The sequence below is a fragment of the Pseudorasbora parva genome, chromosome 5 (genome assembly GCF_024679245.1).
Source record: "Pseudorasbora parva isolate DD20220531a chromosome 5, ASM2467924v1, whole genome shotgun sequence".
NCBI lineage: Eukaryota > Metazoa > Chordata > Actinopteri > Cypriniformes > Gobionidae > Pseudorasbora > Pseudorasbora parva.
The window spans coordinates 42,634,903-42,657,353 of record NC_090176.1 but is presented as its reverse complement, the minus strand read 5'-3'; the positions used below and the strand labels follow the sequence as shown (position 1 = coordinate 42,657,353).

Here is a 22,451-nt window from a genome sequence, read left to right as displayed (position 1 = left end):
GGAATTGTTTTTTCTAGACCGCCCACTGCCACCAAGAAACATTGTGGTGTCTGACATCAAAGCTGAGTCTTGCTACCTTACCTGGGATGCCCCAGAGGACAATGGTGGAAGTGAACTCACTAACTACATCATTGAGAAGAGAGATGCCAGCAAAAAGAAGTCTGACTGGGAACAGCTGACATGCTGCATTATGGACAGACGTTATGGGGTTAATACATTTTATTAATACGTATTTCTGAGACAGTTACTTCTAGAATTAAACGGTTCTATGTGCTTATAAATGCACTAAATGTTTTTGTTTTATGTCCTTCTGAAGGTGTACAAGTTGGATGCCTATGGTACTTACCAGTTTCAAATTAAAGCTGAGAACAAATATGGAGTCAGCGATGGTTGTGAATCAGAAAAGGTTGTACTCAAAGATCCATTTGGTCTTCCCGGACCACCCCAGAGGCCAAGGATTATTAAACACACTTGCTCATCCATGGTGGTCACTTGGGAGCCTCCAAAAGACAATGGTGGCTCTACCATTCAAGGTTACTGGCTTGAAAAGAGAGAGAGAGGTGCTGTATACTGGAGTCGTGTTAACAGGGCTCCAGTAACAAAACCAGCAGTCAAGGGCCTGGAATACACTGTGCTGCACCTTATTGAGGGTGCAGAGTACCAGTTCCGTGTAATGGCTCAGAATGCAGCTGGTGTTGGACCTCCAAGTGAAGCAACAGAGTGTGTGTTTGCACTTGATCCAAGAAGTAAGTAATATTTCTAATGTTGCTATGTTTATGAATTCCGGTTCCTGATGAATAAAACTTTCCATTCTTAAATGTTACTTTTAGACCCACCAAGTCAACCATCAGCACCTGTAGTAACAGACAAATCTACAAGCAGTGTGACCCTTTCTTGGACCCCCCCAGAAAAAGATGGAGGGAGTCCAATAAAAGGTTACATTGTTGAAGTTCAGGATGAAGGTTCACATGAGTGGAGAAGGATGAATACACCAGATAAGCTGATCCTGAGCAATTCATACACCGTGTCAGGACTTAAAGAGAATAAGAAATGCAGGTTCAGGATTGTTGCGGTCAATGCTGCTGGGGAATCTGAGCCAAGTCCCAGAACTGCTGATATCATTGTACAGGATATTCTGGGTAAGTCTTCCTTCTGTTTAAGTGTTACAGTAATATAAAATAATACATACACATTGAAAGTTATATGATTAAATATATGTGTTACTCAATATGTTCACAGAGGAGCCTGTCATTACATTGGAGGTGACAGCTCATGAACTTCTGAGTTGTCGTGCTGGAACAACCATCAAGATTCCAGCCACAATTTCCGGCAAACCTGTTCCAAATGTGACATGGGACTTTGATGGAACTGCTCCAACAGAGAAAAAGAATGAGCGTCACACTCTGCCAGAGGATTCAGATGTAGGATTATTCATATTTTTTTCAAAACACTCAGTTTGTTTGTTCCAAACAAACTAATACATTTTACATTTAAACTTTGCAGGTATCATCCAGTGATACAACATCGGTTGTGACAATCCCAGAATGTAAATTAAACCACTCTGGGCGATATATCATCACTGCCAACAACCAGGCTGGCACTAAAATAGTTAAAGTGCGCGTGAATGTACTTGGTAAGCATATTCAAAAATTCCTAAAATCATGAAAACATCAAAACCCAATATAATAGTAGTATCATTAGAATACAGAAAGTCCAGAAGTATGCATTGTATATAACATAATGTGTCTCTTTTGTCTAGACTTGCCGGGAGCTCCAAAAGACATCAAAGTCAGTGACATCACACGTGGAACATGTAGACTAACCTGGAAGCCTCCAGACTGTGATGGTGGTGACAGGATCAAAAGCTACTTCATTGAGAAAAAGACTGTTGAAGGAAAGGCTTGGACAAAGGTCAACCCAACTTGTGCAACGCAATCCTTAGTTGTGCCAGACCTCATTGAAGGACAAGAATACTTGTTCCGTGTAAGAGCTGAGAATCGCTTTGGTTTGGGGCCCCATACCACTACCATTCAACGGACTAAAGCCAGGGATCCTATTCGTAAGTGTAGTTTGTATATGATAAAAATGCTTAAATACAATTTAGTCTGACTATTCAAAACACTATATTATTGCAGATCCCCCGGATCCTCCCGTAAGAGTCAAAATCGTAGATGTGTCAAAGGGCATTGTCACTCTGACTTGGAAAGCACCAAAAAATGATGGTGGTGCTCCTGTGACTCACTACAATGTTGAGCGTCTGTGGTGGGATAGCAGTGGAAACCAGCAAGAGTCCTGGAGACAGTGCAACCGCCGTGATATTGATACAACCACATTCAAAGTAGAGGATCTCCACCAGGGTGCTGAATATGAATTCCGTGTTAAGGCTGTGAATGAGGTTGGAGCGAGTAGACCATCCTCTACAGCAGGACCTATCATTGTTATGGACCTGAACAGTATGTTCAGAGCAACACAACATAATTCAGTGAATTTAAGAGTTACATGATGTACCAATTCACCTTTCTTCCTTTCTTTTTTAGGGGCTCCTTCCATTGAGCTTCCAGAATTCATGGAGGTTGAACAGGGTGCAGATATTCATATTGTTGCCAAGATTAAGGGATGCCCATTCCCAACACTCACATGGCAGAAGGCTCCACCTCACAAGGGTGAAAGCAAGGTTGATGTTGAGTATGATGAGCACATCAACAAGCTTGTGTCTGATGATAGCTGCACACTGCTGATCCAGCAGGGCAAACGCTCAGATACAAGCCTCTACACTCTTACTGCTAGCAACAGCCTTGGTACCGTTTCCAAGGAAATGAGGCTTAATGTCCTAGGTAAATAGAACAGTAATGTTTTTAATGTTCTAAACCATTTTTTTAAAAATATAAAAACATGTGTTGTTATTATAACTACAATTATTCTCTTATTTTAAACAGGACGTCCTGGGGCTCCATCTGCACCCATCAAATTTGAGGAAATTCATGCTGAACAGATAACATTGTCATGGCTGCCTCCTAAGGATGATGGTGGCTCCAAAATTACAAACTATACTATTGAGAGGCGTGTTGCAAACAGGAAGACTTGGATACCTGTCACCAGTGAACCCAAAGAGAGAATATACACAGTTGAGAATCTAATGCCAGGCCACGAGTACATTTTCCGCATTAGGGCTCAAAACAAATATGGTGTTGGTGATCCTCTTGATAGCGAACCTGAAGTAGCCAGAGATGTGTTCAGTAAGTATTCATCCACATGTTTAATGTTTATGTAATTAGATACATGTTGTATGTTTAGATTATATTTATTTCACTTGATAACATTGACAACATTTTATGTGTTTTTTTTAAGTGCCACCTGGTCAATGTGAGAAGCCAACACTCTCTAGCATCACAATAGACTCTATGACTGTGAACTGGGAAGAGCCAGACACAGATGGAGGTACTCCAATCACAGGCTATTGGCTTGAGCGTAAAGAAACTACATCTAAACGCTGGAGCAGAGTAACTCGTGATCCAGTCAGGCCCATGCCACTTGGTGTGTCTCATCACGTTGTGGGACTCATTGAGGGGTCTCAGTATTTGTTCCGTGTGATTGCAATTAATGCAGCGGGATGTGGACCCCCAAGTGAGCCATCTGATCCTACATTTGCCAGAGATCCAATAGGTAAAAAAAAACAATTAAGTTTGAGATTTAATGGCTTATACTTTTTTTTTTTAATTATTATTAGAGCACCACAATATGACAAATCTGTTTTCTTGTAGCTCCTCCTTCTCCACCAACCCCAAAAGTCACAGACTGGACTAAGACTACAGCAGACTTGGAATGGATTCCACCTTTGAAGGATGGAGGTTCAAAGATAATGGGCTACTATGTTGAATACAAAGAGGAGGGCACAGAAGCATGGGTTAAGGTTTGTAAGACCAGACTTTTTTATTTCAGCAAAACATGTTCATATACTTTTTATACATTACAAAAAATATCTTCTTTATCTTCCAGGCTAAAGACAAGGAAGTTAGAGGAACTAAATTTGTGGTCACTGGCCTGAAAGAGAATGCATTGTTTAAGTTTAGAGTCTTGGCAATCAATGCTGCTGGATTGAGTGAACCTGGTGAAGTTGCTGATGCTATTGAAATGAAGGATCGGATAAGTAAGTCTCAGTGATTTAACATGTAATTCTCCCAATAAAGAGTAAAAAGAGAGAGAGAGGGGGAAAAAATCACTAGAGGTCAATGATCACACTAGCGTATGGTAGCCCAGTTTGTGCTGAATACAGTGTAATTATATTTTTGCCATGAATATGTTTATAAGCAAAAACTGCCCAAACACTGAAAAAATAACCCAACATGCTCAACTCTGTTTTTCGGTTGAAAAAATTAACCCAGATTTTTTTTAGAGTAAATGCAGGATAGACTGGGGAAGCCCAGCACGATCTGCTGGCAATTTGATTTCGCCCTGCAGCTAAGGCTGGAAACCTGTAATTTTTTCTATTCTGCTTCCGTTACAAATATGCATGGACCAATCAAAAACAATCTACCTTGTGTGCTATTAGCTAGTTTACACGGTGACAATAAAGAAGTGATCGCAAGCAGCTTTTTGTTAACATTCAACATGGCTGATGCCACTGTTGCTGTTGTTTTAAAGATTTCAAAGGCAAATTTTCTTTGAAAACGGAACACAAATTTGCCCTGGAACAATTCCTACAAAACAAGGATATGTTTGGTTTACTACTTGACGGTTCTGCAAAGTACACCCCCCAGAACATTGGTCTGATTGGTTGAAGGGCTATCTAATTGCGTACAGTCATTTGAATTATACCCGTTAATCACGCCTCTTGTGCAGTAGAAAATACAGAGCAGAATCCCCAGACTAATGTTCAATCTTAAAAGACTGAGCTTGGTCTGGTGATAGCCAAACAATATGCAGTGTGAATTTAATGAACATTTTTGTCATTTCAGTTTTGCCAGTCCTTGAGCTGGACATTTCAGTAAAGGAGAAGATGGTTATTCATGCTGGGGGTGTTATTCGTATCCTGGCTTATGTGTCAGGCCAACCTCCACCTGTGATAACATGGAGCAGAGATCAGTACCCAGTCCCACCAGAAGCTGTTATTGAAACCACTTCAATCAGCTGCTCAATGGTAATTAAAGACTGCACTAGGGCGCAACGAGGTGTTTATACAATAACAGCCAAAAATGATGGAGGAGAGGTGAAGAGGTCTGTCATTGTTGATGTACTCGGTAAGTGAGAATTATCAGGCACAAATAATCTATACCTAATAATCTATTATCATGAAATAGCTACATCAGAGAATTTACATTTTCTTATCTCATTTTTGCTTCTTCAGATGTCCCTGGCCCAGTGGGGGCACCATTCTCAGCAGAAAATCTTACAAGTGAATCATGCAAGCTGAACTGGTTTTTCCCTGAAGATGATGGTGGATCTGCCATCTCTAACTACATCATTGAGAAACGTGAAGCAGAGCGCAAGGCTTGGACATCTTGCTCCTACACAGCTGGCAGACAAAGTGCTGTAGTAAATAATCTGGTGCTAAAAAAATCATATTTCTTCAGAGTTGCAGCTGAAAATGCAATTGGAGTAGGACCTTTCTGCCAAACATCATGTGAAATTGTGATTAAAGATCGTATCAGTAAGTATGTTTCCCTGAATTTAAAATAGCTTTAAACTATTGACCAAGTAATGCAGCTGTAAAATAGTATCCAGCATGGATAATGTTGCTAATTATTATTTGGCCTCATTTTACTAGATGTTCCAGACCGTCCAGAAGACCTTGAGGTGACTGCCATCACTAAAGACTATATCAGTGTGACTTGGAAGCCACCTAAGTACGATGGAGGATCTGAGGTGATATCCTACATTATTGAGGCTCGCATGATTGGCAAAGACAAGTTTGTCAGACTGACCAAAGAGAAACTGATGGATAGGAGATATACTTATGATGGTCTCCGGGAAGGCGACACCTATGAATTCCGTGTCAGTGCAGTAAATGAAGTTGGTCCGGGCAAACCATCCTTCTCCACTAAGCCAATTACATGTAAAGACGAACTTGGTGAGTGAAGTGTTTTTGTTTTTCAAGTGTCCTTCGTTATGTGCACCACTATTATTATTATTATTATTATAAATCACTACTTTACTACTATATTTTTTCATGACATCAATGTATATTGACAATCAATAAATATATATATATATATATATATATATATATATATATATATATACACACATATACATAATATGCATATATTTTTTTTATTTTAGAACCCCCAACAATTGAGCTTGACTTCCGTGATAAAGTTGTTGTGCGTGTTGGTGAAAGCTGTGCACTCCAGGGGCGTTACACTGGAAAACCAGCCCCATCTGTCACCTGGTCAAGGGATGACAATGAACTGAAAGCAGACAACCATATCAAGTTCAAAAATACTCTTACCACAATGTGTCTGGGCATTATGAAAGCTCAGCGTGGGCACAGTGGCAAATACTGTGTGACAGTTGAAAACTGTACTGGTGCTCGTAAAGGCATTTGTAATGTCACAGTTGCAGGTAAGCCTCATGAAACAAGATACTAATAAACTATACAATAATATGCTGAATAAAAATACATATTTTGGGCTTATAATTAACAAGCAATCTATCTTTGATTATTCTGTGCATTTTTTAGATCGCCCACTGCCTCCAGAGGGCCCAGTTGTCTTTGAGGAAGTTCACAGAGATCACATGGTTATTTCTTGGAAGCCCCCTCTTGATGATGGTGGATGTGAAATTTCTAACTACATAATTGAGAAGAGAGATGTAAACAGAGACATGTGGACAACTGTAACATCTGCCTCCACAAAAACCCACTGCAAAGTACCTAAGCTTGTAGAGGGTCGTGAATACATCATGAGAATTAGTGCTGAGAACATGTATGGCATAAGTGATCCACTGGAATCAGAAGAGATGAAAGCTAAAGATCTATTCAGTATGTAAAAACACACACAAAAAAATATATTAAAGCTGTAAAAATGTGTTTTGTTCCTAATATCTTGTACATAATTACAGGGGTACCTGAGGCACCTGAGCAACCGACTGTAAAAGACGTATTTCATGATTCAGCACTGGTGATTTGGAACCGTCCTCGTGATGGTGGAAAGCCCATCACGAACTATATCTTGGAAAGAAAGGAGCCCTCAGCTAAGAGATGGTCTCGTGCAACCAGAGATCCAATTTACCCTGCTACACAATATAGGGTACAAGACCTGGTTGAAGGCTGTCAATATGAATTCCGTGTAATCGCAGAGAATGAAATTGGCTCTGGAGATCCTAGCCCTCCAAGTAAACCTATTCTTGCTAAGGATCCCATTGGTAAGTCTTAGTGTTTTGATGATTTCCTTCTCTTAATGATTATCTTTTGATCATTATTTATTCACTTATTCAACTGATTCTTCCTTAGTTCTGCCAAGCCCACCTGTTTTGCCTGAAGCTGTTGACAAGACTAAAGATTCTGTGAGTCTATCATGGCGTGTTCCTCGTCATGATGGTAAAGGCAAAATTTTTGGGTATTTGATTGAATATCAGAAGCCTGGTGCAGTCGAATGGATCCAGGCAAATGAAACTCCTGAATCATGCCCAGACACCAAGTTTGTTGTGACAAAACTACCTGAAGGTGAAGAGTTCCAATTCAGAATAATGGCTGTGAATGCAGCTGGAAAATCTGAACCTGCATTTGTCAAGGAACCAGTGAAAATTCATGACAGACTTGGTAATTTCTTTCTTTTTGTTTACATAATCAGAAAATACATTAGCGTAGTATCGAACAGTTGGTGGTGTTTTATAATACTACTCTCCTTCTTTATAAAAAAGTATGTTTTTCACAAACTGGAAAGTAATCATTAAAAAATTTACTAATTCTTTCCCCCCCATCTTTTTATTATCAATTCTCATGCAGAGGAGCCAGAGTTGCTGTTACATGGCAATATGTCTCGTGATCACCTTGCCATGGTTGGGACAGACATCACACTCAGTGCCACAATTAAGGGCATGCCAATACCCACTGTCTCTTGGAAAAAGAATGATGGTGAAGTTCCCGCTCATTGCCTTATAGAGGTCACAGCAAGCGGAAGCAAACTTCACATCAAGAAGTGTACTCGTGCTGATAGTGGCAATTATACTATCACTATTCAGAATGCAGCTGGATCAAAATCTGCTACCTGCACAGTTCTTACTCTTGGTATGAATGTTTTAAAAACAACTCTTAATGATGGATGGATGGATAGATAGATGCTTTATAAACATTTTTTAAAGAGTTTCATTGTAATTCTGTTATGTGTATAATTAATTAGAAACCCATATAGTAGCACCACAATAACTCATTTTCTTTTTGATTTAGATAAACCTCGACCTCCAAGGAATCTTACCATCTCTGAAATCACAAGTGAGTCAGCTTACCTGACATGGCAAAAGCCAGAAGATGATGGTGGTGCTGTGATCTCCCACTATATTGTGCAAAAGAAAGATGTTGCAGCTGAGAACTGGGTTCCAGTATGTGCTGCATCTAAAAAGCTTAGCCTCATGGCTCAATATTTGATGGAGGGAATTCAGTATCTCTTCAGAGTTGCAGCTGAAAATCAGTTTGGCAGGAGTGCATTTGTTGAAACCAAGCAGCCCATCAAGGCAGTTGATCCTCTCTGTAAGTATTAAAGTCCCTGTAAAGTCTTAAAGTGTTCTGAGTTTGTCACACCACAGAAAAATCTGTTATTAACCACCCAACCAAATTTGAATGATAAAAAAGTAGGCAAGTAAATAAGCTATCAAAACCTTGAAAAAAATAGCAGTATTCTTTACTCTCAAGCACTAGGTGCGAGTCTACTGGCTGCACCGAAACCACGCCGACTGTTTTAAAAGCTGCCACGGCCTCACTCAACTTTCAACGCTACAGCTGGAATCTGTACAGGGAACCCTTACTTACACATTGCTGTAATATTAAAGGTTTACAACAGAGCCCAAACTATTAGCCTAAATTCAGTTGGTATTTATTTTTAGTTATAATAATCAACACTCATAAGCTTCACATAGGCAGTTTTTGCATTAACAATATATCGAATTATAATTTTCAATTCGTTGTTGAAATATAATCAGTGGCTGTCATTTTCATGACAGATGTATTTAAACATAGGCTATATTAAATAATCCAGACATCAGTAACAGGTTCAGTACAATATAATGAATATATAAGCTAATTTAGTGCATATATTTAGTGAAAGAGTTTGTTTTCAGTGTACTAGCAGCTAAATGTGATGCTACGGGACATTGTTCTCAAGCTGTTTTATTTTCTTTCTGCTGTTGAAACACTGACTGAGCAATTACATGACATTTTATGTTTCAGTAAGTTGTAATGTCTCCTCAACATACCCTAAGAGATATTGATTCATCTTTATTCTTTAGGAAGAGATGATCGTGTTCACTCGCGTACGGTGCCGCCTCTTGACTCGACGCGCCCATTTTAGTCACATCAGATTAAAGAGCGTCAAATCAACATGTATCATTTAAATTTTAAGATAAAGTGGTCTGAATACTTAAAAATCATGTTAGATTGCAGAAGTAACTGTGGACTACATATTATAACATAAGCACACAAGTCAACTTAAACTCATTGGTGGGCACGTAACGTTACTGCCGATGATGATGGCACCAATTGTCGGTGGGACGGGAGGGTTCATCCCCATTCACCAGTAATAGTGTATTATCAGTGAATCACAGTTGTCTCCGATGAAAGTTTATAAAACTATCAGAAAGTTTATAAACTGTTGGTGGTGATCCTCAGCTCTCAATCAAAGTGGCTCTTCACAAAATGAATTCACCTCTTCTAGATATAATCTTTTTCGGAAATTTAAATAAGGCCACAGATCTGTTTTGTAAGTGATCACTTTCCAGGTAATTAATAAGCATTTCTGTGATGAAGTTCTTGCTAGCTAGCAAACTGTAGGCTGTCGTAACTAAATGACAGTACTTGCGATTGACCCAATGCGTCATCAAGCCCCCTTTTAGCCCTGCCCACAAAATCCTGAACACAGCACAATCTTTCTAATGTGTTTTAGCAATACATTTCTATCATTTGTGTTTAGAATTTTTTTTTAGAAGTGCCTTTTTAAATATAATATTTTTTAAATGGTTGACTTTCTATACCAGTTTGTTAAATTAAATTGTGTATTTTAATTTATAGATCCCCCTGGTCCACCCAAGAATCTGCATCATGTGGATGCAGACAAAACTGAAGTATGGCTTCAGTGGGAGTGGCCTGAACGCACAGGTGGAAGTGAGATCACTGGATTCATTGTTGAGCATCAAGAAGAAGGTTCCACAGACTGGGTGAACTTCAAGACTGTCAGCAATCCTCAATGCCATGTAACTGGACTTGTGGAGGGCAAAACCTACAGATTCCGTGTAAAATCACAAAATGCGATTGGCATTAGTCGACCAGACACCACTGTGCCAATTACTTGCCAGGAAAAAACCTGTAAGATTTATACAATATTTTATTATTTATTTATATTTTTTAACAGAAAAATTACAACATATGACATTTTATTATGCTAATATTTCTTTTTCAGTGGCTCCAACTATTGAAGTTGATGTGAAGCTTATTGAGGGTCTTGTTGTCAAGGCTGGAAGTACAATTGTCCTCCCAGCAGTCATGCATGGAATCCCAACTCCAACAGCCAAGTGGCAAATTGAAGGAAATGAACTTAAAACTGAGGGCAAATTTAAAATAGTTACTGAAGGAAATTCAACCGTCTTGACTATAAGTGAATGCGTCAGAAATGACAGCGGAGAGTTTATACTTACTGTGGCAAATCCTGCTGGAAGCAAGTCCGTTGCTCTACATGTCACAGTCCTTGATGTTCCATCTGCTCCAGTTGGTCCTGTAAATATCCTTGAGGTTACCCCTGATCATATGATAATCCAGTGGCGTCCACCAAAAGATGACGGTGGTACACCTTTAATGAATTACGTTGTAGAGAAGAAGGATGTCAAGAAACCTTGGGAGCCATGGTCAGTTGTGAGTTCTGGAAGTACCAGCACAAAGGCCAAAGTCCCACGTTTGGATAAGGGACGTGAATATATTGTGCGTGTACGTGCCGAGAACAAAATTGGCATTGGAGCTGCCCTTGAAAGTCCTCCCACTATTGCCAAGCATATGTTTGATCCCCCAGGCCCGCCTGGTCGACCAACATGCTCTGACATAACAGAAAATGCTGTAACAGTGTCATGGACTGAACCAGAAACAGATGGTGGAAGCCCTGTGAGTGGCTACATTGTTGAGCGCAGGGAGATGACCGGCAAATGGATTCGTGTCAACAAAACGCCAGTCTTGGATGTAAGATACAGGGTGTGTGGACTGTTTGAGGGCAACAGCTATGAATTTAGAATCTTTGCTGAAAATGTTGCTGGTGTAAGTGAGCCTTCATATCCATCAGACCCTGTTAAAGCTAAACGTCCAATTAGTCCCCCAGGGCCTCCAAGTAACATTAAGCTAAAGGACTGGAGCAAGTCATATGCAGATGTGGTATGGACCAAACCTTCCAGAGATGGTGGCAGCCCCGTCCTAGGCTATGTTGTTGAATGCCAGAAATCAGGTTCTGCACAGTGGGACAGAATAAATAAGGATCTAATTAAGTTTTGTGCATTTAGAGTACCTGGACTTAGTGAAGGCACTGAGTACAGATTCCGTATTAGAGCCTCAAACAAAGTTGGAGATGGTGAGCCAAGAGAACTTACAGAAACGGTGCTTGCCAAGGACATTCTTGTCCCCCCTGATGTAACTGTTGATGTTGCTTGCCGTGACCTCCTAACAGTTAGAGCAGGGCAAATCATCAACCTTGTGACCCGTGTAAAGGGCAGACCTGATCCAGAAATCACTTGGACTAAAGATGCAAGAGCTTTAGGCAGAGATAAACGTACTGAGATGAACAGTAACTTCCCTCTTGTTGAGCTGGTAATTCAGGAAGCTGTTAGAGCTGATTATGGAAAATATGCAATTCAAGCAAAGAACAGCAGTGGTCAGGCACATGCTACAATTATTGTTAATGTACTTGATATACCTGGAGCCTGTCAGAATTTGAAAGTTGCTTATGTGACTAAAGAGTCATGTATGGTGTCTTGGGAAAATCCAGAGGATAACGGTGGCACTGAAATTACTAATTATATAATTGAGTGCCGACAACCAAGTCAAAGGGGATGGACAGTTGTTTCATCTGACTGCACCAAACGACTTGTCAAAGCTCCACTTATAGAAAATTGTGAATATTTCTTCCGTGTAAGTGCAGAGAATAAAATCGGTGCTGGTCCACCAACAGAAACAAAAGCACCAGTCCTTGCTGTTGACCCAGTTGAGAAACCTGGTGAGCCAGAGAACTTCCAAATCACTGAAATTGGCAAGACATTTGTCTTCCTCAAATGGAAGAAACCAGAATATGATGGTGGTAGTCGTAATCTTGCTTACCATATTGAAAAGAAGCCTAAAGAAGCAGATGAATGGGAAAGATTACACAAAGGCGCAATAAAGGAAACCTATTTCATGGCTGACAGATGTATTGAAAACCAAATTTATCAATTTAGAGTTCAAACAAAGAACGAGGGAGGAGAGAGTAACTGGGTGACAACAGCTGAAGTTCTTGTAAAAGAGGAACTTGTACAGCCAGAGCTCAAAGTCAAACTGATTGGAGTTCTTGTTGTTAAAGCTGGAGATGCAGTTCCAATTGAGGCAGAGGTTATAGGCAAACCTCAGCCTGATATTAAATGGTCTAAAGAAGGTGTCACTGGAGATATCACCAAAAGCCCAAGAGTGCAAATTGAAACTGGCACCAACTTTACTAAATTCCTGCTCACAGGTTCAAGACGTGGAGATACTGGAAAATACATAATTACTGGAACAAATGCTGCTGGAACCTGTACTGCTGAGGCCAAGGTTAATGTTCTTGATAGACCAGGTCCTATTAGAGATCTGAAAGTGTCAGACATTTCCGTGGACAGATGCAAGCTTACATGGGAAGTACCAGAAGATGATGGTGGTTGTGAGATCTATAACTACATTATAGAAAAATGTGAGACAAAGAGAGGAGTATGGTCAATATATTCAGCAGCTGTGATTACCAATTCAGCTAAAGTTACTCGCCTTATTGAAGGGAATGAATACATATTCCGAGTGAGGGCTGAGAACAAAATGGGTGCTGGTCCTGCTGTTGAAACTGAGTCTATTGTTGCAAGGACACAGTTTAACAGACCAGGTGCACCAGATGCTCCAGAAGTGACTAAAATTACAAAAGAAGAAATGGTTGTTATGTGGTGCTCTCCTGATAGTGATGGCGGAAAACCTATCACTGGTTATATTCTTGAGAAAAAAGAAGAGCATGCCATTCGGTGGGGCCCTGTTGTTAAGTCCCCAATTGCAGGGACACAGATGACTGTTACAGGTTTACTGCCTAATCATGAATACCAGTTCCGCGTTAAGGCTGAAAATGAAATTGGTGTTGGTGATGCAAGCAAGCCATCCAGATCATTCACTGCAAGAGATCCAGTTGGTATGTCCAGTTACAATATTTTTTTAAATGTTTGTTTTTGTCTTTTCAACCACATGTATTATTTGGTTTTCTATTTGCAGAGCCCCCTGGTCCTGTTAGTAACTTAAAGGTGTCTGACAGCTCAAAGACATCAGTCACTCTTTCATGGACAAAGCCTACATATGACGGAGGTGCCCCTCTTATTGGTTATGTAGTTGAGCTTAGAGTCAAGGGCACAGGCAAGAAGGGGGATGAAGGCTGGAAAAGGTGCAATGTTGCTGCCCAGCTGATCGGAACAGTATTCACAGTCTCAAGCCTGGATGAGAAGATTGAATATGAATTCCGTGTTTCTGCCCAAAATCAGGTTGGCTTGAGTCAGCCAACAAATCTCGAAGGAGCTGTGACACCAAGAGAAGTTTTGGGTGAGTTTCCATAGACTTTTCTATAATATTTTCAGCAACATTCCTATGTACTAATCTCTTGTGTTTTTTCTAATATTCAGAGGCCCCTGAGATTGATTTGGATGCAGAACTGAAGAAAGGGTTGACAGTTAGGGCTGGATGCCCAATAAGATTAGTTGCAACAATCAGAGGCAGACCTGCTCCCAAGGTCTTATGGAGGAGAATGGGAATAGATAATGTTGTTCAGAAGGGCCATGTTGATCTCATTGACACGATGACATTCCTTGTTATATCTGAAAGTACTCGTGATGATTCAGGCAAATATTCATTGACTGTATCAAGTCCAGCTGGAGAGAAGGCAGTGTTTGTGAATGTCAAAGTACTTGGTAAGCAAAAAAAAAGCCTCATTTATTCTGTTTCAATTACGTGACTTCTTCTGATTGTTTTTAATATGGGGGATGAGTGGGGGGAAAAAATCACATGGCTGAAATAGATGAATATTGTAAAATATATTTATCTATGAAAATACTTTTTATTATATATTCATATATACATATATAATTATTATTGTTTTGTTTTGCATTTTAAAAACAGATACACCTGGACCTGTTGTTAGTCTTGAGGTTACTGACATCACAATGTCCTCTTGCAACCTCACATGGTCTCCACCTGAAATTGATGGTGGTAGCAACATCACTCATTACATGGTTGAAAAACGAGAAATTGATCGCAAGACTTGGGCAACAGTGAAAGCTAATGTTGAAAACACCACATTTAAAGTAAGCAATCTCGTCCCAGGAACAGAGTATTACTTCCGGGTCATAGCTGTAAACGAGTATGGTCCTGGAGTCCCAAAAGTTACACCAAAATCCTATCTGGCCTCCGATCCTGTCAGTAAGTGAATTCTTAGACAGAACTATTTTTAAATGCTTTGTTGAGACAGTATTACTATAACAATTGTGTCTCCTTCCTTAAGGCAAGCCTGACCCACCACAAAAGGTTGACATTCTTGAGATTACTAAGAACAGTGCAACTGTGGGATGGGTGAAACCACTGCGGGATGGTGGAGCTAAAATTGATGGCTACATTATTGACTATCTTGAGCTTCCGATGCCTAAACCTCCCAAGAAAGTAGACCCAGTAGAGGGTGAAGCTGAGGCTGAGCCTGGAGTAAAGCCTGTGGCTCCTCCTCCACCTGAACCTGTGGTTGAGGATGAGGAGGAGAAGGAAAAGGAGGAGAAGAAGGAGGAATGGACATCATACACAGTCGTAAAAGATTTGAGCATCTCTGTTGCTGGACTAAAGGAAGGAAGAAAATATCGTTTCAGAGTTGCAGCAAGAAATGCCATGGGATCTAGTCTTCCGACAGAGACAAGAGAAGCTTATGAGATCAAGGAGCAGATGTGTAAGTTATTGAATAACCGTGTTACTCATTCATTTGAATTAATAGACTTTAACTAAAAAAACAAACAAACTTGTTTTTCTCAGTTGAGCCCAAAATCATCATGCCTGAGCTTGTCACTGCAAAGGCAGGAGCAAAACTGAGGGTTGAGGCTCTTGTATCTGGAAAGCCAGCACCAGTGTGCCAATGGAAACGGGGAGAAAATAATGTAGTCTCATCAAGTCGTCTTGCTGTGCACAAATCTCAGAACATGTGCGTGCTCATCATTAAGGATGTTTCAAGACAAGACAGTGCTGAATACAGCCTTGTTGCTGAGAACAGCACTGGAAAAGTTGACCAGACTTTGAAAATCATCATCAGAGGTTAGAACTTGCCATTATCATCACCACTTTCAATAATAATGGGCTGTGTGAACATGTAGTTAATGTTTCTACAAACATTCTTTTGTGTCAGATATTCCTGGTCCACCTGAGCCACCATTTGAGATCAGTGACATCGATTCTGATGCCTGCACACTCTCTTGGAACAAACCTATTGAAGATGGTGGTAGCAATATCACTAATTATGTGGTTGAGAAGTGTGATGTAAGCAGAGGTGACTGGGTTACTGCTCTTTCCAGCTGTGGTAAAGCTGGCTGCAGAATCGGAAAGCTTATTCCTGGAAAGGAATATGTGTTCCGTGTTCGTGCTGAGAACAGATTTGGTATTTCAGACCCCCTTTCATCTGAAAGGATGATTGCTAAATTCCCATTTGGTAAGTTGAAATCAGCAGTGTCTGTCAACATGCAACTGATGACAAAAATGGAGAGACCTATTTGATAGTTTCTGACAATTTCATTTTCTTTTAGATGTTCCTGGTGAACCTTTGAACTGCCGCATTAACAAAGTGAACAAGGACTGCATGTTTGTGGCTTGGGATAAGCCTGAGTCTGATGGTGGCAGTCCAGTTACTGGATACTACATTGAACGCAAAGAGAGGAACAGTCTCCTTTGGGTGAAGGCTAATGATTCTGTTGTTCGCACAACAGAATATCCCTGTGCTGGACTAATTGAGGGTCTGGAATACACTTTCAGAGTGTCTGCTATAAACCGAGCTGGACAGGGTAAACCAAGCAAGAAAACTGAGTTCATCACAGCAAGAACACCTGTTGGTATGTACATGTAAAATACAATTTTAGGTATAAATGTTCGCATAATAGAAATTTGTTCTATATTTTTCTGGTGTTTTGTTTTTAAATTCTAGATGCTCCTGGAAAACCAGAGGTTCTTGATGTGACTAAGAACACAGTTACACTGGTTTGGACAAAACCAAAGAATGATGGTGGAAGCAAGATAATTGGATACTATGTTGAGGCTATGAGGCTTCCTGGAGACACTTGGGTGCGTTGTAACACAAGTAGTCAAAATGTGCCTCGTGAGGAGTACACCGCCACTGGATTAGAAGAGGGGGCTAAGTACCAGTTTAGGGTAATTGCCAAGACAGCAGTTAACCTTAGCAGACCATCTGAAATTACTGACCCCATTCTGGTGTCTGCAGAAAATGGTAAGTAGTTTTAGGTTTTTTAAAATCACTTTTGAAATGTTTTATGAATGTAAATTGCTATTTGTCTTTGATCTATTTGTCTATTGACTTTCTGTCATGTTTGATTGTTTATAGTACCTCCAAGAATAGAGCTTTCAATTCAGATGAAAAAGATGTTGCCAGTAAAGGCTGGGTCAGATGTTTGCCTTGAAGCTGAAGTTTTTGGCAAGCCAATGCCCAAGGTTACATGGAGCAAAAATGGAGAAGTGTTAAAAGCTGACAAAGAATTCAAGATGTCTCAAAAGAGACATCTCTTTTCTCTGAGCCTTGATGCAGTTACTAAACTTCATACTGGCAATTATGGAATTCTTGCAGCAAATGCAAGTGGTTCTACAACTGCAGAAATGCAACTCAAAGTTTTAGGTGAGTAAAATTATAATTGTATTTTTCAGCCTAAACACTACTAAGTGAAATTAAATATAGCATATTTGTCTCTTCTTTTAATAATGCAAAATAATAATTATGCATTCCCTTTACGCAGATACACCTGGACCACCAGCCACTATTAAGTTTGATGAAATATTTTCAGATCGGATTAAGTTGAGCTGGGAGGCTCCACTTGCCGACGGTGGTTCTCCAATTACAAATTATGTTGTTGATAAACGTGAGACAAGCAGGGCTAACTGGGCCCAATTTTCTGCTAAAATCAGTGGTGATACAAGAGAATGTTCAGTGGAGAGACTAATTGAGGGGCACGAGTATCAGTTCCGTGTTCGTGCTGAGAACCGCTATGGTACTGGTGATGCCATTGTATCAGACCCTGTTGTGGCAAGGAATCCCTTCAGTAAGACCTTAATATTGGTTTATGTATTTTATTGCTTGGATATATAATTTTTATGTTGTAACATACTTGTCATTTACAGCTGTTCCTGGAGCATGTGACCCACCGGTAATTACAAACATCACAAAGGAGCATATGACTGTAAGCTGGAAGGAACCATCTGATGATGGAAAATCCCCTATCCTTGGATACTTTGTTGAGAAACGTGAAACCAAGGAAGTGAACTGGACCAAACTGAACAGAAAACCCTTGCTGGAGAGAACACTTGAGGTTGGAGGTCTCTCTGAGGGAGCTCAGTATGAGTTTAGAGTCATTGCTCTTAATAAAGCTGGCCTTGGCAAACCCAGTGAACCATCTAATGCTGCCTCTGCTCTTGATCCTTTGTGTGAGTATCAAAATCCATTCACAATATCTTGTATATCAACAAATATGTAAGAGCATTTATCAGTACCTCTTACTTATTTACAGATCCTCCGGGCCCACCCATTTCTCCCAAGGTCACAGATACCACCAGCAGCACAATTAGACTAACTTGGACTAAGCCTGCAAATGATGGTGGAAGTGAAATTTTGGGATACCTTGTTGAATGCAAGAGAACTAATACAACAGACTGGATAAGATGCAATGTACCAAAGAACCTTCAGGATACAAATTATGTTGTGACTGGACTCTTGGAGAAGTCAGAATACCAACTTCGTGTTACTGCTGTAAATAAAGTTGGATTCAGCCAGCCTTGTGAAGTTCCTGAAAAACACGTTGCCAAGGATGTTTTTGGTACTAACTTTAAAATCATTTCTTTTATACATTGTAAATTCTAAAATTGTCATTTTATGAAAAATATTAGGAAAAATTATTATAATTCAATAAATTATAAAAATAAAAATAGTTTGTACCTAATTCCTGAAATGTATACATGTATTTCTTCTATGTTATTCCAGTTGCTCCTGAGGCTGAGCTTGATGCAGAGCTGAAGGACACTTTGGAGCTAATGGCTGGCAGTAAAATGAAACTTCATGCCACAATTAAGGGTCGACCAACCCCCAGGGTCACCTGGGCCAAGATGAACACCAACATTAAAGACAGACAAGGAATCATAATCAAGACGACAGACACTGATACACTGGTTTGTGTTGAGAAAGCAAACAGATATGACGCCGGGAAATACATTCTGAATCTTGACAGTGTAAGCGGAATGAAGATGTACACAGTTATTGTCAAGGTCCTTGGTAAGTTCTGTGATATTAAGAGTTTTGTTTCTATTGGATTATTATTATTTTTTTAAACTAAAGCATATATAACTCTTATAACATTAAACAGATACCCCTGGACCTCCACTTAATCTGATGATTAAAGAGACATCAAAGGACAGTGCCTCCATCCTTTGGGATGCACCTCTAATTGATGGTGGAAGTGAGATTACAGGTTACATTGTTGACAAAAGAGATGCAGAAAGGAAAGCATGGTCAAATGTATCAAACACTTGTACTAAAACATCTTTCAAGATTGATGGTTTAGAGGCTGGTAGATCTTATTGCTTCAGGGTTCTGGCTCAAAATAAGTATGGCATTGGTGAACCATGTGAAACTGTGGATGCTGTTAGAGCTTCTGGTAAGGGAAGATCATTTTTGATAAAGTACTACTCAATTACAGAAACCAATTATATATATATAAAAGTTCTATTGATATCTATTATTAAATAAATGTAACAATATCTTCCAGAACAACCTGGACCAGTTATGGACTTCAAGACCTTACTGGTAACCAAGGACTCGTGTACTCTTTCCTGGAAAAAGCCAATCAGTGATGGTGGAAGCCGCATTATTGCATATGTGCTTGAGGTCCTTAATGGTGAAGACAAATGGAAGGAGCTTCTTCGATCAAAGAACATGCAATATAGTGCAAAAGATCTTGTTGAAGGAAGGGAATACAAATATAGAGTGTTTGCAACAAATGATTCTGGTGATGGTCCTGTGAAAGAACTCGCTGTGATCGCGAAAGATCTCAATGGTGAGATTTTGCATAGAAATTATTTTAGTATTTTTATAAAAAAATGCCCATGAGCTCTTTCTGTTGTATTATTTCAGATCTGTTCTTTATCTCTAATTTTTCTTTACTATTATAGTTTATCCAAGCTGTGACTTGCGTGAATTGCCTAACTTGAACTATATTGCAAAAGAAGGAAGCAATGTTCGTCTCAAGATTCCTATTATTGGAAAGCCTGTCCCTGTTGTCACATGGAAGAAAGGAGAGGATGAAAATCTCACAGACACTGGAAGAGTGTGTGTAGAATCAACAGCTGTAAACACAACTCTCTTGATACGTGACTGCCAAAGGACAGATGCCTCAAAATACACCATCACTCTTCGCAACACTGCTGGGACAAAAGAGTCCACAATTTTTGTCAGAGTTGTTGGCAAACCAGGAATTCCAACTGCACCAATAAAGTTCAAGGAAGTGACTGCAGATGGTGCAACCTTAAAATGGGGTGCTCCTAAAGATGATGGTGGATCAGAAATTACCAACTACATTCTTGAGAAACGTGATTCCATTACTAACATGTGGGTTACTGTGTCTTCATCTTTGGACACAAACACTTTCAGAGTGACTGGTCTCCATGAGGGAACTGAATACATCTTTAGAGTGAGTGCTGAAAACAAATATGGAATTGGTGAGGGCCTCAAATCAGAGCCTATGGTTGCCAAGCATCCATTCAGTGAGTGGACATTAAATTTATTGTCAATATATACACCTTTATATACAAAATATAAAAATCAAATTTTCTTAATCATTATTTTTTTCCTCAGATGTACCAGATTCACCTCCTCTCCCACAAGTCATGAGTATGCGTCATAATTCAGCAACTCTTACGTGGTTAGATCCAAGGAAAACTGGAGGTTCACCAATCACAGGTGCATAAATAATTAGCTTTTTTCATTACCATTTTCATTTTTCATTTTCATAGCTATGAGTTTAAAAAAAATACTAGAACAATTGGATAAATAAACAGTATGTTTTGCTTACAGGCTACCATGTTGAATTCAAGGAAAGAAACAGCATGTTATGGAAAAGGGCAAACCCAACTCCTTTGAAGATGAGAGATTTCAATGTGACTGGTTTAACAGAGGGTCTAGAGTATGAGTTCAGAGTTATGGCTATTAATTTGGCTGGTGTTGGAAGACCAAGTCCAGCCACTGACCCAATGGTTGCCTTGGATGCAATTGGTAAGTAAATTCTATTTTAAAGGCTTTAGACTCTGATTTGTGTAAAGTTGATTTAATCATTTATTTGACCATATTTTCTTATAGATGCACCTGGGAAACCAGATGTGATTAGCATTACTAGAAGCACTGTAACACTTCAATGGACTGAACCTCAATATGATGGTGGACACAAGCTAACAGGCTACATTGTTGAGAGACGTGATCTCCCAGCCAAGGTCTGGGTGAAGGCTAATGCAGTAAATGTTGTCGACTGTGCTTACACTGTAGCAGACTTGCAAGAGGGGTGCAAATATGAATTTAGAATTAGAGCAAAGAATTCTGCTGGAGCAATAAGTCCACCCTCTGAACAAACTGATACCCTTATGTGCACTGATGAATATGGTACGACTTAATTACTCTTTCTAGTGCATGCATAGTTAGTAAACTATATTTCATATTGTCCAACCTGGGAAATAATTGTGCTGATAAGTTTATGTACTGAATATTTTACAGCGGCACCCACCATTATAATCGATCCAACAGTTAAGGAGGGGCTTACTGTCAAAGCTGGAGATACAATTGTGATTACTGCAACAAGCATTCTGGGCAAACCCCAACCAACCTCTGCGTGGTCAAAGGGTGGAAAGTATTTCAAGCCTTCAGATGTGTGTCAGATAGAAACAACTCCTTCTTCTTCTACTCTTTATATCAAGTATGCCAGTAGAAAGGATTCAGGAGAGTACACAATTACAGCAAGTAACCCATTTGGTGTCAAAGAGGAAAATGTGAAAGTAACAATTTTAGATGTTCCTGGTCCACCAGGGCCTGTTGAAGCTAGTGGAATTTCCTCTGAAAAGGTCACTTTGACATGGACACCACCTCATGAAGATGGAGGATCTCCAATCAAATATTACACATTGGAGAAAAGAGAAACAAGCCGTCTCCTTTGGACCATTCTTGCCGAGAAAGTTATTGACTGCCACTTTGTTGCCAATAAACTTATTCAGGGAAATGAGTATATCTTCCGGGTTTCTGCTGTCAATAATTCTGGAGCGGGTGATGCTTCTCATTCTGAACCAGTAAAAATGGTGGATACCTATGGTATGTTTATTGTTTAAAAAACTCTCTCTCTCTCATACATTATTTCCATACTACTCCTTTGTGTGTGATGCTGCACAGCTTTATATGCAATAAGATTCACAAAAGACGCATTACTTATTTCAGGTCCGCCAGGTCCACCAGCCAAACCAGAAGTTGAAAATGTTTGTGGAAATTCTGTTTCCATTGCTTGGAAAAGACCAGCTGATGATGGAGGAAGTGATATAACAGGCTACATGGTTGAGATGAAAGAAAAGAAGGGCATGAGATGGACACGAGCATCAAAGAAAATGATTGCTGACCTCCACTTTGAAGTGAAAGGGCTAAAAGAGGGAGTTGAATATGAATTTAGAGTAACTGCTGAGAATAAGGCTGGTTTTGGTGAGCCAAGTGAACCTTCAATGTCTGTGAGGACAAAGCTTGTTGCAGGTA

General features: G+C 39.8%; 1 protein-coding gene and 1 long non-coding RNA gene across 4 annotated transcripts in view; one reads left to right on the top strand and one right to left on the bottom strand.

Moving 5' to 3' along the window:
- LOC137075620 (uncharacterized) overlaps positions 1 to 22,451 on the bottom strand; it is a 133,781-nt gene that overhangs the window by 27,686 nt on the left and 83,644 nt on the right. The gene's annotated exons all lie outside the window — the stretch shown is intronic.
- Positions 1 to 22,451, top strand: part of ttn.1 (titin, tandem duplicate 1) — a 146,412-nt gene that overhangs the window by 79,408 nt on the left and 44,553 nt on the right. For both annotated transcript variants that reach the window (XM_067444381.1, XM_067444382.1), the window contains 44 exons: positions 18 to 208; positions 317 to 746; positions 831 to 1,139; positions 1,240 to 1,421; positions 1,504 to 1,633; positions 1,760 to 2,059; positions 2,136 to 2,453; positions 2,538 to 2,834; positions 2,937 to 3,236; positions 3,349 to 3,663; positions 3,762 to 3,910; positions 3,997 to 4,147; positions 4,956 to 5,237; positions 5,345 to 5,647; positions 5,765 to 6,067; positions 6,280 to 6,561; positions 6,680 to 6,979; positions 7,060 to 7,362; positions 7,451 to 7,759; positions 7,946 to 8,227; positions 8,387 to 8,686; positions 10,220 to 10,513; positions 10,608 to 13,577; positions 13,658 to 13,978; positions 14,059 to 14,343; positions 14,552 to 14,851; positions 14,934 to 15,362; positions 15,446 to 15,721; positions 15,813 to 16,112; positions 16,207 to 16,509; positions 16,602 to 16,901; positions 17,016 to 17,303; positions 17,422 to 17,724; positions 17,804 to 18,106; positions 18,190 to 18,495; positions 18,660 to 18,947; positions 19,039 to 19,329; positions 19,441 to 19,728; positions 19,844 to 20,434; positions 20,526 to 20,630; positions 20,745 to 20,942; positions 21,027 to 21,323; positions 21,435 to 22,022; positions 22,146 to 22,448. In XM_067444381.1, coding sequence (XP_067300482.1) covers positions 18 to 208; positions 317 to 746; positions 831 to 1,139; positions 1,240 to 1,421; positions 1,504 to 1,633; positions 1,760 to 2,059; positions 2,136 to 2,453; positions 2,538 to 2,834; positions 2,937 to 3,236; positions 3,349 to 3,663; positions 3,762 to 3,910; positions 3,997 to 4,147; positions 4,956 to 5,237; positions 5,345 to 5,647; positions 5,765 to 6,067; positions 6,280 to 6,561; positions 6,680 to 6,979; positions 7,060 to 7,362; positions 7,451 to 7,759; positions 7,946 to 8,227; positions 8,387 to 8,686; positions 10,220 to 10,513; positions 10,608 to 13,577; positions 13,658 to 13,978; positions 14,059 to 14,343; positions 14,552 to 14,851; positions 14,934 to 15,362; positions 15,446 to 15,721; positions 15,813 to 16,112; positions 16,207 to 16,509; positions 16,602 to 16,901; positions 17,016 to 17,303; positions 17,422 to 17,724; positions 17,804 to 18,106; positions 18,190 to 18,495; positions 18,660 to 18,947; positions 19,039 to 19,329; positions 19,441 to 19,728; positions 19,844 to 20,434; positions 20,526 to 20,630; positions 20,745 to 20,942; positions 21,027 to 21,323; positions 21,435 to 22,022; positions 22,146 to 22,448 — 15,663 coding nt within the window. The remainder of the gene's footprint in view (positions 1 to 17; positions 209 to 316; positions 747 to 830; positions 1,140 to 1,239; positions 1,422 to 1,503; positions 1,634 to 1,759; positions 2,060 to 2,135; positions 2,454 to 2,537; positions 2,835 to 2,936; positions 3,237 to 3,348; positions 3,664 to 3,761; positions 3,911 to 3,996; positions 4,148 to 4,955; positions 5,238 to 5,344; positions 5,648 to 5,764; positions 6,068 to 6,279; positions 6,562 to 6,679; positions 6,980 to 7,059; positions 7,363 to 7,450; positions 7,760 to 7,945; positions 8,228 to 8,386; positions 8,687 to 10,219; positions 10,514 to 10,607; positions 13,578 to 13,657; positions 13,979 to 14,058; positions 14,344 to 14,551; positions 14,852 to 14,933; positions 15,363 to 15,445; positions 15,722 to 15,812; positions 16,113 to 16,206; positions 16,510 to 16,601; positions 16,902 to 17,015; positions 17,304 to 17,421; positions 17,725 to 17,803; positions 18,107 to 18,189; positions 18,496 to 18,659; positions 18,948 to 19,038; positions 19,330 to 19,440; positions 19,729 to 19,843; positions 20,435 to 20,525; positions 20,631 to 20,744; positions 20,943 to 21,026; positions 21,324 to 21,434; positions 22,023 to 22,145; positions 22,449 to 22,451) is intronic.